The sequence below is a fragment of the Thunnus albacares genome, chromosome 16 (assembly GCF_914725855.1).
Source record: "Thunnus albacares chromosome 16, fThuAlb1.1, whole genome shotgun sequence".
In the NCBI taxonomy this organism is placed as follows: domain Eukaryota; kingdom Metazoa; phylum Chordata; class Actinopteri; order Scombriformes; family Scombridae; genus Thunnus; species Thunnus albacares.
In genome coordinates, this window is record NC_058121.1 from 21,128,744 (window position 1) to 21,146,274 (window position 17,531).

The 17,531-nt window shown below is 39.0% G+C and overlaps 2 protein-coding genes across 3 annotated transcripts; one reads left to right on the plus strand and one right to left on the minus strand.

The window, feature by feature from the left end:
- Nucleotides 1-8,199: 8,199 nt before the first annotated feature.
- On the plus strand, nucleotides 8,200-10,584 carry LOC122965667 (NF-kappa-B inhibitor alpha-like). Its single transcript, XM_044329826.1, has 6 exons — nucleotides 8,200-8,511; nucleotides 9,077-9,182; nucleotides 9,320-9,527; nucleotides 9,643-9,731; nucleotides 9,847-10,107; nucleotides 10,216-10,584. The coding sequence occupies exons 1-6, from the start codon at nucleotides 8,279-8,281 to the stop codon at nucleotides 10,243-10,245; spliced, it is 927 nt and encodes a 308-aa protein (XP_044185761.1). The 5' UTR covers nucleotides 8,200-8,278; the 3' UTR covers nucleotides 10,246-10,584.
- A 1,745-nt stretch (nucleotides 10,585-12,329) lies between these two features.
- LOC122965640 (proteasome subunit alpha type-6) lies at nucleotides 12,330-16,905 on the minus strand. 2 transcript variants are annotated; one of them, XM_044329796.1, is made up of 7 exons: nucleotides 16,883-16,905; nucleotides 15,308-15,402; nucleotides 14,684-14,765; nucleotides 14,038-14,193; nucleotides 13,293-13,471; nucleotides 12,836-12,930; nucleotides 12,330-12,540 (listed from the first exon to the last, which is right to left on the minus strand). In XM_044329796.1, the coding sequence occupies exons 3-7, from the start codon at nucleotides 14,697-14,699 to the stop codon at nucleotides 12,483-12,485; spliced, it is 504 nt and encodes a 167-aa protein (XP_044185731.1). In that variant the 5' UTR covers nucleotides 14,700-14,765; nucleotides 15,308-15,402; nucleotides 16,883-16,905; the 3' UTR covers nucleotides 12,330-12,482. The 2 variants fall into 2 exon arrangements, with proteins under 2 accessions (XP_044185731.1, XP_044185729.1); XM_044329794.1 differs by lacking the exon at nucleotides 16,883-16,905 and adding an exon at nucleotides 16,331-16,515.
- Nucleotides 16,906-17,531: the final 626 nt, after the last annotated feature.

Consider the following 17,531-nt stretch of genomic DNA (forward strand, 5'->3'; position numbering starts at 1 on the left):
TCCTAACTTCTCACATGCTTTCATTTCAATAAATGTTCAAATGATCCAATATTTCACCTAAAATCAAAGATTAGAGAAAAAGTCCAAAAACTGAAAACAGAACTTGACCCTTTGGAGGGGCCTGCACCCTAGGTTGGGAACCACTGGACTAAACTAGCTAACTGTATATAAAGTAGTTGAAACTAGCTCCACCTCCACCAGCTACAACAGTAACATGCTGCTCTAACACTGATGCTTCAACATTAATAATCTAATGATGTCATATATAGTAATATATCAGTCAGAGGGACCAAACCACTACTTTTACTACATTTTGTTGTGAAATCTTATGTACTTTTTCTTAAGTATGATTTATCATGCAGGACTTTTACTTGTAATGGATTATTTTTACATTGCTATATTGGTACTTTTACTTAAGTAAAGGATCTGAATATTTCTTCCAGCACTGTTTTATACTCAGACAGACAGACAGAAGGTTTTCACAGTGAGGGCACCTTGTACAGCTGCAGGGAGATGTTGAAGAGCTGCCAAAAAGTCTCTGCGAATTGACTGGCAGATGATTCAAGCACCTCGGGGCCAAAGCTGTCACGGTTTGCTGCTTGACTCTCTTCTCATTCACCTGGTTGGCGTTGATGGACAGACTCACAAGGGGTTGGAGAGGTTGGAGCCGTGGTGCTGTTTACTGGTGTGATGGACAGTTGAACGTCAGTATACAGTACAGTGTGTGTGTGTGAGCTGAATGAGCAAGTATATCAGTAGAAAACATTTCAGTGCTTCAATTTAAAAACAAAAGTTGACTTTACTCCGGCAAAGAACACGGTATTTGGGGCAGAGTTCACTTGATGTTCTAACCAAAACTTTCCATTGTGAAATGAATCACCTCCATCTGTTCCTCTTAATATCACATGTATTTAATGATAGATATTTTCTTATAATTGGGTCAGTTAGTTCATTATTGGTATACACTATCATACTTTAACTGTGATTTAACTTTAATTTTACAGAATTAAATTCCCTTGTTGTCAAGTATCTAAAAAGAAAATACCAAACGTAGTATTTAACATATTTATGTCTGGCAATTACTGGCTTTCTATATTTAGGTTCTGGCGAAATAAACATATATTTCGCCACAGCATCACATCTAAGTAATTATCCCTTTAAAATCTCTGTGTATTAGGTGTATTAGGTCATTGTGGGCAATGTTAAATTACATATACTGTGAGGTTTTTATCCATATATCCCACTTCTATTTTTATATATTTTCTAAGAGTGATAGTAAAAGTCTTTTTATGCTGTGTACTGATAAGGAGAAGGACTGAGACACTGAGAAGGACCTGAAATCTCATGATCTGCAATTCACATTTCAACCACATGAAGGCGATAAAGATCTTTACTGAGTGGTGAAATTACAGCTTTTCAGGCCTTAAGTTTTAAACCATTCCTGGAGAGTTTCGTTTATGCTGCAACTGAAACTACAAGTATTCATGATAATGATAAAATGACAGGTATGAAATAAGAAAATAAACAATCTAACAATTATTAAACTAATATATGAATGAAGAGGTTTTAAATAGAATGCTAATGAAGAAATAATGAACATAAATGCTCTCTATATATTAATACTTAATGCTATAATTAATATATATAACAGTTATATACTTGTAAAAATGAGCATCAAGTATCTAAGATATTAAAAAACACTTGTGATGTAATCAACAAACAAAACAAGAAGCTACAGTTTTACTTGTGATCACAAGTACACAGACAGAGCAGACAGAGAGCCTGCTTGAAACTCCTAAAATATATATATTCATATGAGAATATTAGAGAGACTGACAAATATTACTCAGTTGACTACAGCTTGTCACTGTTTCCGTGGTGTGGATCACGCTAACCGTCAGGTCCTTTCTCACACTGCTGTGAGTGTGTCAGGAAACTTTACTGGCCTAATTTGTATTTAGGGCAGTACAGTGTGGAGGAAGAAAGTCTGGACTGTTTTTGTGGTTTATTTCATAATACTGAGCTTTTTTTGTCTGATAATCTCACATGGTGAGGATTACGCAGACTGCTGACACAATAGACAATCGATACAGCTGCACACAGAGGAATGTAGAGGAAACTCAAGAAGCACAGAAAAAAACCAAAAGAGGCCTGTTTTCAAGGTCCCTTGCAACTGTATTACTTAAAGCTGTGTAAAACTATGTCTGCTCCCTGGAAGAATTTCTGAGTGCAATATCATTTGCGTTGTTTTAAACGCTTTGCATGTGCACTTACATGGCAGTCAGCACTGTGATAACAATGTGTAATCAATGTTAATCTATGACCTCAAACCATATTTGCTTACATAGGCTGCAAGTTCTACTTTTTTAAAAAAAAATTCTGATATGATTTGAGGCTTGTTGTTTCAAAAGATACTTTAACCTTTCAAACAGTCTCATATTGTTGAAGAGAGTCCTGTATCTGAGAATCGATCTCTCTGAACAAACCCAGCGATCAGATTATTGACTTTGATTTGACTTTTGAAGAAGACTCGCTTTTGAACAAGACTTGCTTCCTCCAATTGAAAAAAAATGACAACTAAGTAGTTGCTTGATGCTTTTATCTTTTCTCCTTTGAACTACTGTAGCTATCTCTGTTCACACCTCACACAAAAGTCTCTCTTGGATCTCAAACTAGTTCAGAGAGCTGCAGCAAGTATTTGAATTGCGGCCAAGCAACGTGTTTGAAAATCCCCAACATTAGCATTCCTCCTTTATTGTTAAATTTTAATGATCATGTTTAAACCCATCAAGTTGCATTACTGAGCTCTCGGTTTTACATGTGCACAACCTGAGATCCTCCCGTCCTTCTGGCTCGCTAACTGCGTGTAGTTATATGCTTTGTGGTTATTTTCAGTGTTTCCACAGGGGCTGAGCAATGTCAGCTTTTTTTCACATTGTGATTTTGACTTCACAAAAGAAAAAAAAAATTCACTGTATAATCATTAGTTTAAAAGCATAGTGGGAAATTATCCTAATCTAACTTTCTTGCTGAGAGATTAGAAAATCAATACCACTCTGATATCTGAATGCTAAATATCAAGCTAGCTGTCTCCCCCTAGCTTGCAGGCCTTATGCTAAGCTAAGCTAATCACCTGCTGACTCTAGCTTTATACTTTAAAATAAGAGTGGTATTGATCTTCTCAGCTAACTCTCGGCAAGAAAGCAAACAACAGCATTTCCTAAAATGTCAAACTATTCCATCGAAGAAATTCAGATATCTCAGAAACAAACATCTTAAAATATCTGAAAATAAAACCAAAACTAGCTGTATCGTCAAATACCACTAGAAGTAAGGAAGGAAATGTTTTTTTTTATATTTTTTTAAATATATATAACTTGGATGAACTGAGCCTTTAATGTGTTTTCATGCTTATATAAAATATAACCATCAACTTTGGAGCACATAGTGATACTATGTCCATGAGAGATGCCTGGTTGCAGTAGGGCAGTAGGACAACAGATCACATTGCATATAATTAATCCCACTGTGCGTGGGTGTGTGTAGCCTATATGTATGTATGTACACCGTGGGAATGCCTGGGGAGGGAAATAAAGGTATTACCCCTTCTCCGAAAAACACCTACGCTTCCCCGAAAAAAAATATGCATTTGCACATTCAGCGCGAAACTGAGGCAAGAAAGGGGAGGTTCTCATAGTTTTTCACCTCAGTTTGAAAGTTTCAATCGATAGCCTGCGTCTCTGATGTCTTCAGTCACCTTTTCAGAAGCTATAGCATAGAGATTTTTCCACCTTTCATACTCTCAAAATCTCATGACCATTAGATGCCACTGTTAGGGAATTACTTTTTACAGGTATGGAAACCTGTTTTATTTGTTCTGGAAACACACTGAGTTAACTTGTATTTTTTTTCCTTTGCTTTTCAATAAATGAGATCATTGAATAAGGTCATGAGAGTAAAGGTTACACACATTCCATGATCTTTTTCCATTTCTTATCTTCATGACTCTCTTCATTAAAATCGTGTCTCATGTACTGTGACAGGCGTGTACTGGCATGTAATTAGATAACAACCACCTATAATGTTTTCTTTTCATAAAGCCTGGCTGTGGTGAAGTCCCTCTGCAAGAACAGCCTGACTCATATCATTACACAGCGAGCATGCCTACCCATTATTTAATACAAGCCATGGAAAACAGCCATGTGTGAACTTGCCATACTAAAATACTCCTTTTTTCACCAAGCCACACACTGTGAAAACATAATGTGGGTGTAGAACTGTTTTGTCACACTGGGCCCACACAAGTAATGGACTGGTTGAGGTTAGCTGTCCACTGAGAGATTACTGTAATAATGGAGTGACAACTTCCTTTTGAAACAGAAGAGAAGTTGTCATGAATGACAAGCACACATCTGGGAAGCTGATGCTATTTTTAGACAGCTGGGTGCAGATCACTGATATGACTGAGTGACATAAATCACATTTTCAAAATCAAATCATCCAGGTGTCTCACACAGCGTGACCTTCTACTTATAGAAACACTATAAAAATTTAATTTAAATTTATCCTACACTTCAAAAATGTGCTTGGTCAAATAAATCATTTAAAGCTTCGACATATATGCTTATTCACTACTGTACCTACTCTCATTATGCAGGTAGAGCGAGGAGGCTATTAGCTTAGCGCAGGTTAAAGACTGGAGGCAGTCCGAAACAGCAAGCCTGCAAAGTTCTGCAAAGTTCAAAAATAGACATATCAGCACCTGTAAAGCTTCATAATTGACACATTTTATCACTGTACCCAAACAGTTACAACTAAGATACATGTTTTGTCTGACAGAAAAAGAAAGCCTCGCTCTTTACACCTCTAAAGCTTCAGAAATGACACATCATATCACCTCTGCGCACCAACAGTTACAAACAACATATATGTTTGTCTGTATGCCAGTTATGGAGCTAGAGCCAGGAGCATGGCTATTAGCTATTAGCTTAGCCCAGATTAAAACTGGAAGCAGACAGAAACAGCTTGACTAGCTCTTTCCAAAGTTCAAACATAAGATACACCTTTAAACATGTTGTATCGCCACTGTATTTGCTTGTGTACAGATTGACAAAAAAAGACAAAGAAACAAAACAAAACAAAAGAGATACAACATGTCTCACTTGTAGAGATGATTTTATGCATTTAAATTTTTTTTTTTAACTTTAGACAGAACCAGGCTAGCTGTTTCCCCCTGTTTCCAGTGGGGGGTGAACTTTCAGTTTTGCTAAGCTAGTTGTCTCCAGGCTGTATAATAAGTGGTATCAATATTCTCATCTGACTCTCGGCACGAAAGCAAATAAGCACATTTCCCAAAATACAAGTCCATTAAGTGTAAATAGATAGTTTCCAGAAATTACAAGCGTTTCAATCTCACAAATAAGCCGTGATGTAATTTCAGTATTAGTACTTTATTTGATTCTGTTCCCCTGCCCTTTCCCCCCTTTCACATCTGATGTATTTCATCTTATGTCATGCTATCACTGTATGAAACACTTCATTCGTAATGCATCATTTAAATCTACGAAACCTACCGATTGGGCCACTGAAAAATGATTGCTGCAATGAGAGCATGGAAAATTATTGATTATTGAAATCATTATATAATTAGCTTTTTTACATACTGAGTGTTTTTTTTAAATGGATATACAGAATTCTTTTTGAATTACTGTTTTTTGTACTTTATTGTGCACTCATTCGCTTTGTTCAAACCCAGCCTAACATACTCAACTAATGCAGTCTAATACAACAATACTGCAATTATGCTATCTTCATAGGTTATGATAATAACGCTCAGTTTTGTGAAAGCTCTTTCAGAGAGGTTGATTTACATATATTTTACTTTTTTTTTTGGAGGCTGAAGTTTGCAGTGTAATTGAATTGTATTGCACTCTGAGAGTTGCTTCTAACACTTTACACACCCTACTAGGTATACTTAATAAACTGGCAACTGAGAATCGCTCGGGCCCCCCCCCTGACTTTTCAAAGAATACTGGGTGAGGTTGGTGTTACTTGGTCCATCAAGAAAATGTGAGTTTCATGACTTAAGCACTTCATCAACAGGGCGTGATATCCCCTGAGGCACTATACAGACTCAGATAAGTGGTGCTTTACCAACACACAGACAGAGGGCAATGTACAGCACTTGACTCTGAACTGGCGTCAGTGCTTTCCCAGCGGTTGGTGTCCATGGCAACCAGCAGTAAACACGAAGCAAGTGGAGGCAAGAGCACTTGCACAGTCTTTACGAAAAGAAAAAAAAAAACTATGTAAAGTGGAAGTCCCAGTATTTCCCATGTGGGGTAAATATCCGACCATTTACATACACAAGCACGCAATCTTGGCAACAGGGGATAGAAAAAACAAAAAAAACAAAAAAAACACACAGGGCTGCAAGAACAGTTTGTCCCCAGATTCCTCATTATGATACTTGGCAGGGATTGAAGAATGTGTGGAATTCAAGGCACACAGAGGAGAGAGAGTGTGCATGTACGAGTGACGTTTTTCTGATGTGACGCACACTCACAGACACTCAGACAGATACAGTAGCCTGACATCATAGCCCTGCAGGGTGTGTGTGTGTATGACTGTTTGTTTTGTATAGTGTAATCTCAACTGACAATTGCCGTACAAAGATGTGAATGCTTCGCTGCTTTTGGAAACTGTTGCTATGTTTTCGCCGAGCCTACCTTTCACAGTGCAAACAGAAATGATCCTGGGAATTTTACCTTAAATGTCAGGGCAGCACAGACAGGCAGCACTGTCCCGCACTTTGCCTCAATGTTACGCAAGAGAAAGGAATTTCCTCTTTAAGACTTGCCTTAAAGCAACTAAGGGACAAATGCAAACAAGATAACAAAAAGATCACATGGAAAGTTTCAGCAAAACATTTTTTTTCCACTCAACACATGCACTGTGCGTTGAATAAAAACAAGAAAGTATTCAAAATCCCTATCAAAAAAATCATATTAAAGTTGCACATTTTCTGCATGATTTAACACAGTGTTTTCCAGGATCAAAGCCAATTTGTGCATTTGTTTCACCTCCAGAGGTATGTTGAGCATGTGCAATGCTAGACCGGTAAGTCCAGAACATCCTATTGTGGAACATGCAGTGCTGGTTTCATAAGGGAGTCTCCATGAGGAAAGTTAACAATCTTTCCCCTCTTCCTCTGCACTCAGTGTGCTGCGTAATTACAATTTGTCCTATAAAGAAGTTTGGAAATCCTGTATTGTAGGTTTTTTTTTTTTTATTGTTGTCATTTTTACAGATCATGCACTATTTTCCCATATGCAGTTCACAAAAAACTAATTTTATGTTGGCTTGAGGGTTAATATTGGCAGACCTAATCATAGAATGAAAGTAGTGAGGTGCTTATCAACTCTTTTGAAACTGTAGAAGTATTTGATGTTGACTGAGAATGCACATTTAAGGTAGAATGAATGACTAAACAAAGTACATCCTTACATGCAGTACATGCATACATATAAATATGTTTTTATCATGGAAAGAAACATCACAAATCTAAAAACACACTATTTTATCTAAATAAAATGTATTCCTAATATGTTTTGGTATTTACATGTGTATGAGACTGTACCTAATGTATGTGGAGCAAAGATATAAATATCCTTTGCAAGTAAATTCAAATGAACTGATTGTATGGTTACAACAACCACAGAATTCAGACCAGTTATATGATAAGCGACTGTGGTAACTACTGTAGGTGTAGCTCATTATTAGTGTGAACCTTTAATATTAGAAACATGAATGTCTCTTTTTTTACAACTAATTCCAAATTTGGCCAATTTAGGCCAGAAGCAACGAAATGGAAAACATTCAATGCCACTTTGGTTAGCCACTTGAAACAGATAATTTCCCCAAGCAGAAGGGAATTCTTCAAGAGCCTGTCAGGGGCCGTCTCCCTCCCATTCATGCACATCATGTCTCATTCATTGAAATAAATAATAATGTCCCCTAACCTACATCACAGGTGAAAAAAGGTGTCTAATAGGAAATTACAAGTTTTCATTCTGAGTCTGTTTGGGGGGGGATTTTTCTCACAAAAGCACAGCTCTGTGTGATTTCCCTGCTTTTTCTAAGATAAGTAATTGGAAATCCCCACCGAAGCTCCGCCCACCGAGCGCACAAAACCAAGTGCGCCTGTCTCAGCTGCATTACTCTGCACTGACTTCTGGATAACGACGGAGCTGTTTCTTGTGACAGTCGCAAAGTCAACATGGACGTCCACAGAGTACATAACCACGATCAAATGGATTATAACTTAGACAACATGGAGCCCAAACATGGGAAAATGTTGCCTTGCCAAGAGGACCGTTTTGACAGCGGCCTGGATTCCCTTAAAGAGGACGAGCTGGTGAACGAGTTTGAGGACATGACTGTGAACATACGGGAGGAACGCACACATGATTACGAGCCCTGGAGAGCTGTAGTGACAGAAGATGGTGACACGTAAGTGAAAATTCTGTGGATTAATATTATTGCAAAGTACGCATTTGCAAGTGTGAGCCTTTCGCCTGATTTAAGTGGATGTTTTTGCACTAAAGCGCACCAACTAAACTTCAAACTTATTGCATTGGTAGTCAAGTGAAAAAGTGCAAAAATACGCATGAAAATGTCGAGAGTTGCACGAAAACAAGAGCTCTTTAAAAGTGTGTGTGTGTTTGTGTGTGCGTGCAACGCAGAGCGTACTCTGTGTGTGTGTGCGTGTGTGTGTGTGTGTGTGTACTTTGGCTGAGAGCGCAGTCGGGGCGGGGCTAAAGTTCGCTCTGCGCGTTTAGGAAAGTCCCTGGCCCGCTGCCAGTAACTGATAAAGCATCAGATGTGTCAAGCCACAACTGGTGGAAATAACCCGACAAAACTCCACTCTTGCGAAACGCTCCACTGCTCAAGCTTTGTCCTTTCTTATTTGGTTGGAACCACTTCCTCCGTGCGTAATTTTTTTTTTCAAGCACTATTTTAACTAACCTCTTTCTCTTTTTTTTCTTCCCCCTCCCCCTTCCCCTCCTATCCACAGGCTTCTCCACTTGGCCATCATTCATGAAGCAAGTGAACATGCCCTTCAGATGATCAAACTGTCTCACAGTCACTCCTTCCTCAATGTACAGAACCACCAGAGACAGGTAATAACCAAAATCAAACCTAAATGATTGATTATCAGCTCAATACAAATCCTCACCTTCCTCAAAATACACACAAATTTCTGTTACAATCAGACAATATAATAATTAAATATATCTTCTAAATGTTCTCTCCCCAGACTGCACTCCACTTAGCAGTGATCACAGAACAGCCATACTTGGTAGAGAGACTCCTGAAGGCCGGCTGTGACCCCAGGCTCACTGACGACAGTGGGAACACGGCTCTCCACATCGCCTGTAAGAGGGGCTCCCTCGCCTCCTTCGGCGTCCTCACCCAGAACTGCCAGCAACACCTCGCCTCCATCGTGTCTTTCCCCAACTACAGTGGTAAGCATTAAGTCAAAATAGCACCCATATATACACACAGATGGTGGTCTTGTGCCACTTTGGCAGTTTGGTGAAGTTGGTTATTAACTGAGCTTTTCTTGATTTTCTCTTCTAGGACACAACTGTCTCCACTTGGCGTCCATTAATGGTTACATTTCATTGGTGGAAAATCTCATTCAGCTGGGCGCAGACATTAACGCACAGGTAGGTTTCATTACACAAGAATCCTACATGCAGCTTCTAAATAGAAAGCCAGGATATAAAAAAGCTGAGTTTCATGCAGGAACCTAACATCAATCCTTTATGTTGTTTCCCATAGGAACAGTGCAGCGGACGGACGGTGCTCCATCTGGCCGTAGATCTCCAGAACGAGGCATTGGTCCGTCGCCTCCTTGACCTCGGCGCCGACGTTAACAGCTTGAACTACGGTGGCTTCACGCCATACCACCTCACCTATGGCCGCCAGAACGACGAGATCCGCTGCCAGCTGTACGAGAGGACGGCACAAGAGCTGAGAGAGCTGCCCGACAGCGAATCAGAAGAGAGCGACATGGATGATCTGGACCTTTCTGAGGATGAGGTCAGTTTATGATCCTGAACAGCAGATTTATGATTGGTTTCATACACCTAAGATTTCATATAATCATGTGATATGGGGTCTTAACATTTTTAATTTTCTTTCCTGCAGCTGTACGATGACATAAAATTCGGAAAGTAAAGAAAAAAACCTCCCTCTTCTGGTGGTGTGAAGACAGTGAAGCTGCTACAGGGTTGCCTAGCCAAGGCCCCGACGAGGGACACCCCGCATCCAGGAAGTCCACAGGTGCTGGCCCTTCAAACAAGAATGAAGAAGGCGTCCAGTTTGGTCAAGTCCGGTCCGGATCACAGAACTTCCTGTGCCAAGATCGGCATTACAGCAATGACCATAACCTCTGTATAGTCGCTCCATAAACTGTATAAATATATATTGATGTGTATATACCAGATCATTCATGTAATATATTGTAAATACAGAGATATTATTTTTGTACTTGTAAATATATTGTGTGAATTTAAACACTATTAACAAAAAAGATATTGAGAATAAAAAGATGTTTATCAATATAAAAAAAAAAAGCTTTGACTTGGTGTGTTTCCTCCACTCAGCATGAGTTTCCTTTTATGTAAGCATTGACTCGTGTCCTTTTCACTCAGTAAAAACATCATCTCTCACTTACACAAAATGACGACGACAGAGAGTCATCACCCAGACTTGTGAAAGATACACAGACATGAAATGATCACACTCAGCCCCTTTGGAACACTCTGGGATTTCCTTGTTGGGGCGAGGTCACTGGGTCTCTGAGTCACTTTGTTGAAAGTCCCTGGGCGGCATAAGAGGAACATACTGTACTAAAAATTCCACCCTACCCTGGAACTACAGCTTAACACTTTGGCAGCAAGGCGCTGGGTAGAAATACCAAGGAATTTTTTTTTTTTAAGGAGGAAATGTATATTACCAAGATGGGAATATCTTCCAGAAACAGATTAGTGTCATTGCTGTGTCATAATAAGCAGGAAACGTTACCAGAGTCTGGGAAGTACAAGATTTCCCTGTCAGCTGACTGATGAGTGTACAAAAGTCAGGATTTTTTTTTAAGAAAGGAATTACCTGAAATAACCAGCAACTGTTTCCGATTATGAAGTTAAACAGGAGCCAACACTTAACTGGTACTTAGAAAATGTCCTTGAGTGATTAAGTCTAATAGTGGTATGTACTGTACTTACTTTGCCCGTAATTGTCCTCGGGGCTGTAAACATTTACTGGGCTATAGACCTGTACAGGACTCCAGGGGGATTTTCTGAGAACTCATTTGCTTCTGAGGACAAAGTCTCAGATACTTCTTCTGCTCAGGTGATCTGCTCTTTCCAAGGGAACAAAAAGCAAGTTGTTCCTTCTTAAGGACAGGGGAAATTTTGTAAAACACTCAGACTTAAAACATTTATCTACATAAGCAGAAAGTCCCACAGATTATTCCTACATTTAGGGTAAGAAAACATGACATTTTTAGCAGCATTTGTGTTTCTATAATAGCTACAAAAACACATAGAGGGAAATAAGGGGGGAGGGGGGAGGGGAGGGGGCAAGAGATGATGTGATGACACAGATGGAAAGTGATCTACTGAAAATAAACAGCAGATGACATGAACATAATTTCTGATCATATGTTGATGACAAATCCTCTTAATGCTGAGCTGGACAGGGTCACTGACTTAAATGCTTAGTGATTGTTTCCTCACTACGCACTAGAACCCTTATGTCGACTTTGTGAAAACTATTCTTATCTGTCAGGGGGAGCAAATTTCCCCTTTGCAAAGAGAAACTACTTATGTTGTATGATACATCCGGTAAAGTGAATCTATTTCTGACATGCTACATGTGCGTAAAAAAAAAAAAAAGCCAAAATGTTGAGAAAATGAGGTCAAGTCAGGTCTACATCACAGTGTAGTAAAATAAATTCTCCACGACTCCTCTGTAAGTCATTTGACTTTAGTGCAATAGAGAGCCACAACAGGAAGCTCAGAGGTAGAGCTCTGCACCGCTCAAGTTCCCATAAACATTCTCCCCTGCTTCTAAATTTGACAGATGAAAACAGAGCTGATGAGACAGGACGCATTAAGTTACACAGCTGCCAGTTAAAAAGCTATATTCATGTACATAATATATAAAACTGACTAAACTGTGAAAGTTCTGACAGCTTGCTTGCAAAATTGATCATAATCATCACCGTAAAAGAGGAAAAAGGCATCAAGAACAATTGCTATTTTACTCCAAAAACTTTTTTTTTTATTATTGTTGAATGAAACAGTGGGGGGTAAATGTACAGCAAACAAAGATAACACCAGTCTCCATCTGGGAACTGCATATCCCATCATGCTCTAACTTGATCCAACGGGTGACAAGTCTCTGCTCGCTCAGTCCCGCTCTGCCAAGGACATCAGGTGGGTGTCCACTTCGGTCTCTGTCAGAATCCTGGAGAATGGAGACATAGAGATGGACGATGATTCTCATACCTGAGAACTACGTACTTTAACATACAGTATGAAATATCAGAGTGAAACCAAATCAGTGTCATTGACACCTCACTGGTTGTTCAGGGTCTGAATGTTTGCTAAGTGTTTCCTTTGAGAAATCAAACAAACACCACGCTGAATGTGAGCCGCAGTAACTGACTCATAGTAATTAAAGTGACACAACGACCTGCTGTTCTCATTTTACAATGGCAATTCCAACTAAATTGGTGTTTACCAAATTATCATACATTTACCTGAACTTGGCGTCCTGCGTTGTTACAACGCCCACCTCCAGCTCAGAGGGTTTGAAGTCAATGGAAAGAACAGTTGAAAGACAAGAGATTGCCGTCTGAAGGGGAGAAAAAGGAAAGGAAAAAAGGGGAGGTAGGAGGGAGATAACATCAGGTGCATTATTTTCATTTTACCGGATAATAATGATTTTCTCATTTATGGTAAGTATATTTTTATACTTCTGTCTTATCTATTCTTTATAAAAATGGGTCAGGTTAATATGTGTAAAGTCTTAAACACAAATTTACCGTTCGAGGATGACGCAATAGCAATTTCGTTATGCCAGCGCAATGACAATAAAGATCTTGACTCTGATTAGAAGCCACTGCAACTCACTGAGGTTATTTTCACATTCGTGTTTCTTCCTTATCAGACCTGTGCTATGTCAGCAACATGGAGGTTCTGCTAGAGATTTTATACCTCAACAGTTTGTTCGAAAGTCCAATCCAGTTTCTTTTTCACTTTCTTCTCCAGGAAGCTGGTGGCTTCTGTCTGCTTCACTCCGGCGGCGGTGGCCTTGAAGCCACAGTAGTAGCCTGCCGGGTCGCATTTGTACACCTGGGGGCCGTGCTCCTCGTCTATGCCAATCACTATCATACCTGCGGGTGACGGGGTTAGTGGAGAGGACAATGACGTTGACATTTTACTTTAGTGTTTGTGCTTAGTAGAGATGTCCCGAGATGATCCAGGAATATTTGAATAGCTCGTTATCGGCTATAATAAACCTGATTAAATGCAGATCCTTTCAGGCTCAGTGGGTGTGTTTTGCTGTGTATGAGAGTGAAAATTAGAGCGTGAAAATTATTTGGAAAAGAAAATGATTCACTAAGCTCTGACGCTAACAAATCTGTTGCTGAATCTTTTATCTTTTTTTAGTATATGTTCTGACAACCTAAGGGGGAGATATTGAAGACTGGCTGCTCTTGAACACCGATGGATTTGTCTAATGTGAAAAGACAAAGACTTTAAAGATGAAATCCAACTTTAATAAGAGCAGGATAACATCTCAGGACTATCATAACACACTGAATTGTAAATATTTTAAATGTAAAAAGAAAAAAAAAGTTCATATTTTGTCATTAGGCAGTGTGAATTTCAATGATGTGTATCAGGTGAAGAATGAGATCCCCTGAAGATGGATTATAATCAATAAATCTATACTTACAGCAGCCAAGTGGTCGCATCTCAGCATTCTGCGTGTAGACTTGTGAAATATCAGCAATTCTCTTACACAGCATGTCCACTGGAATCTCGTAACCGTACTTGTACTGCCAGTTGGCCGCCTCGTAGCGAGCTCGCTGAACTTGGGACCTGCTGTCAGCTGTGGGAGAGATCGGAGCGTGTTGAAGACGAGGAGGTGGCTATTTGTTTCAAAGCATCAATTATTGTCATACTGGTATATTCATTTTTCCATCCAGTGTTTACTGTACATGATATCCACAGATAGCACTGTTCTTATGGTAAAATTGACAGGTGTATGGAAAGAGGAACCATCAGCTAGAGTAAATGCTGTGACTGAGGAGAACGGTATGGTTCATCACTTTCAAATTGACCAATTCTATTTGAAAAATAACTAGAATTTTTTTTGAAAGGAGTAGTTTGGTTTAGACCAGTTTTCCTCCAAATTGTTGTTCTCGTGTACTGAAAAGAGAAAACTGTGAAGAAAATGAAAACAAGCTGCTCATTATGCACCCTCTATTAACAGTGTTGGTGCATTATATTTTCCATTCAAAATAAACAAAGATCAATTGTGTTTCTGGATTCCTGGATATGTTTTTGTAAAACCACATTCGTTCTTTTTATTTTTTTACCTGTCATCCCAGACATTACGCATCCAATATTATCTGTTATTCTGAAAAGGTGGGTCACTGTGGCAGCATCCAGAAGCTTGTCCTGTTTCAAGGAGAAAAAAAAGAGAGGAACTTTTAAAAATGCAATTTTAACTCCAACATATACAAAAGTGAATTTTTGGATTTGGAGTAACAATAACACACCCATAAGCAATAACATGGGTTTAATCGTAAAAATAATTACTGTTGCTTGGTTTATGTAAAATGTTAATCCATTGTAAACTGACACTACAAGTATTTTGACTACTGGCTAGACCAAGTAAACAATTTAAATTATCACTTGTCATCAACCAATTTACAGGCCAAATAAATAATCAACTTATTTAAACACTATCTACCTGAATTAATGTGATTAAGATGCACTGCAATGCATTTTACACATTGCAGTGCAGTAGTCAGTAACTACTACAGTCATATCTTCCCACAATAAAAATGTATAATAATGGGACGTAGGTGTTGCTGCATGTGGGGAAAGAGGAGCAAGTGTCATCGGTGCAGGAGGATGCACCTTATATTCACCTCCGCGTGAGTTAAGATCTCTCACTTTCACCGCAGTATGAAAACAAAGACTTGATATCAACTCACCGGTACTTTTTTCTGTGTTACAACAACTGCACAGTCCTTCCCTCTGACTGCTACTGATGTGAGTCCACCTTGGTTTATGGCCTTGAAAGCATATTCTGCAAGTGGGAGACAAGAGTGTGTCTATTTATATTCATTTGGCAAGAAAAAGCATCCCTTCAACAGATACACTATGTTCTTTAGAACTGAGAGTACAGTCAGTATGTACAAACACAGACAGCAGCTGCCTCAGCAAATCCTGTGACATCTGATTAGCCTACTGACATTGAACTATTGCATGATTCTGTGGGTACAACTAACTAATAAATAACTTCTGTTTGACATGTTAGATGCAAATGAGTGTTATGTGCAGAGCGTATGACTATTAATCAGTAAATGTCCCTGTAATAGATTAAACTGAAATGTTTCTATTGTTTATTGTCTGTGGAGCACCTTCAGGATTAGTCTTTGATTACATCAACAAATCCTGTTCATGTCAAGTTCAGCTTAAGAGCTGAATGGTTCAAAGTGACAAACTAAAACTTAAGTGTGAAATATAAATGCAACATGTCTGATTACTATGTTTTTTTGGGTGGATTTTCCCTTTAATCCAATTTACCGCTTGCCGTACGTATCTTAAGAAAACTATGACACTGTTATCATTGCTATAAAATGATGTCAATATACAGACAGTTTAATCAATAAAACACATTAAACTAACTTTCCTAAACCGTAACAATGGACTCAACAGTAGAGCAATGAATCAGCTTGGTTGACTGCAATGCTAACAATGCTAGCTAGCCTATCAGCTAGCTTGCCAGTTTGATTCGCGCTGTTTTATTCTTTGTAGCATCAGCAAAGTATATATAAAATAACAACTCCGACATCCCAAACGACTCTTTCGTGGTTTTATATAATACTACTTTCGCTTTGGCGGGTTATTATTCATCAGCTAGACGCCAAGCTAAGCGAACCATGACAGAGCATTTAGCTTAGCTAGTCATCCTGCGAGCCGGCTGTTTGTCTGAACAAAACCTCCGTACTGACCGACTTGATAGAGTCTTCCTTCAGGAGAGAAGATGGTAATGTGTCGATCAAACCCTGCACTTGAGCCTCGGGACATTTTTACAAGGTGAAGTTCGTCCAAACGAATTTAGCAAGCAGATTTCACTTCATGCACAGTATTTCCACCCGGACGTTGAACTGCGGGAATAGGAACTCCATCCGGTGTGAACGAGAGGCCTGCTTCGTTTCCATGGCAATATAAAAATAATAAACTTTAATTATATAGCACTTTTCCTAAAGCAATGTTTACAAAGTGCTTTGCATACAATAAAACCCAGGGAGATAGTGATGTAAAATTACAATTAAATTTAAAAAAGGGATTAAACAATAACAGTATTAATAAAAATAGGAATAAAGGGTCATAGAAGAGATAAAACCAAACAAACAAACAAACATTTAAAACAGACCGAAATTTACAAAAAACACAAAGACCGCTCAGTGGCTCCAAAACTACCAAACATCTGTGTATAGTGATTCACATAAAAGTCTTTTTTAGAAGGGATTTAAAAGAAAAAAGCAATTTCTTATAGTCACCTTTAGTCTGGACTGTGGAACAGCCAAGAGGGCCTTGCCTGAGGATCGGAGGCCACGTTCTGGCTCTTAGGCAGGGTAAACACCTGGAGAAGAAGCACAGAACAGGAAATTAAAGTTGAGGGGCTGTCATGGCAACAACTTGATCGAATGGCACAAGACTGGAGAGGATGGAGGGCCTTTGTTGATGGCCTAAGGCCTAAGTAAGTAAGTAATAGCTGCACAGGTGTAATAAATCTCTTTATATAATATCTCTAGTTAATAATTATATTCAATAATAATTTTCACAGCACACATTTTGACTTGGCATAGTAGGAGAAGCACAGGTGTTACCAACCAACAATTGCTCTGTTCTATTCAAGTGTCCCAGCACGTCATGACAGTGTGCCAGTGCACCAGAATCTACAACACCAGGACCCTGAAACTGAAACAGCTAAATGGATTTCAGCCATCATTAATTTTATTATCTACACCTGTGCTTCTCCTACTGTGACATGTCAAAATGTCTCCTGTAAGAATTCCCTGGCTGTGTCCCAAATCACTCCCTCCTGCATTCATTCACTACTTCCTATATAATAAACGCTCAGTATTTACTCAATAGAGAGCAGTACACGAGATTTGGACACTTTCTTATCATCATCATTTTGTGTCA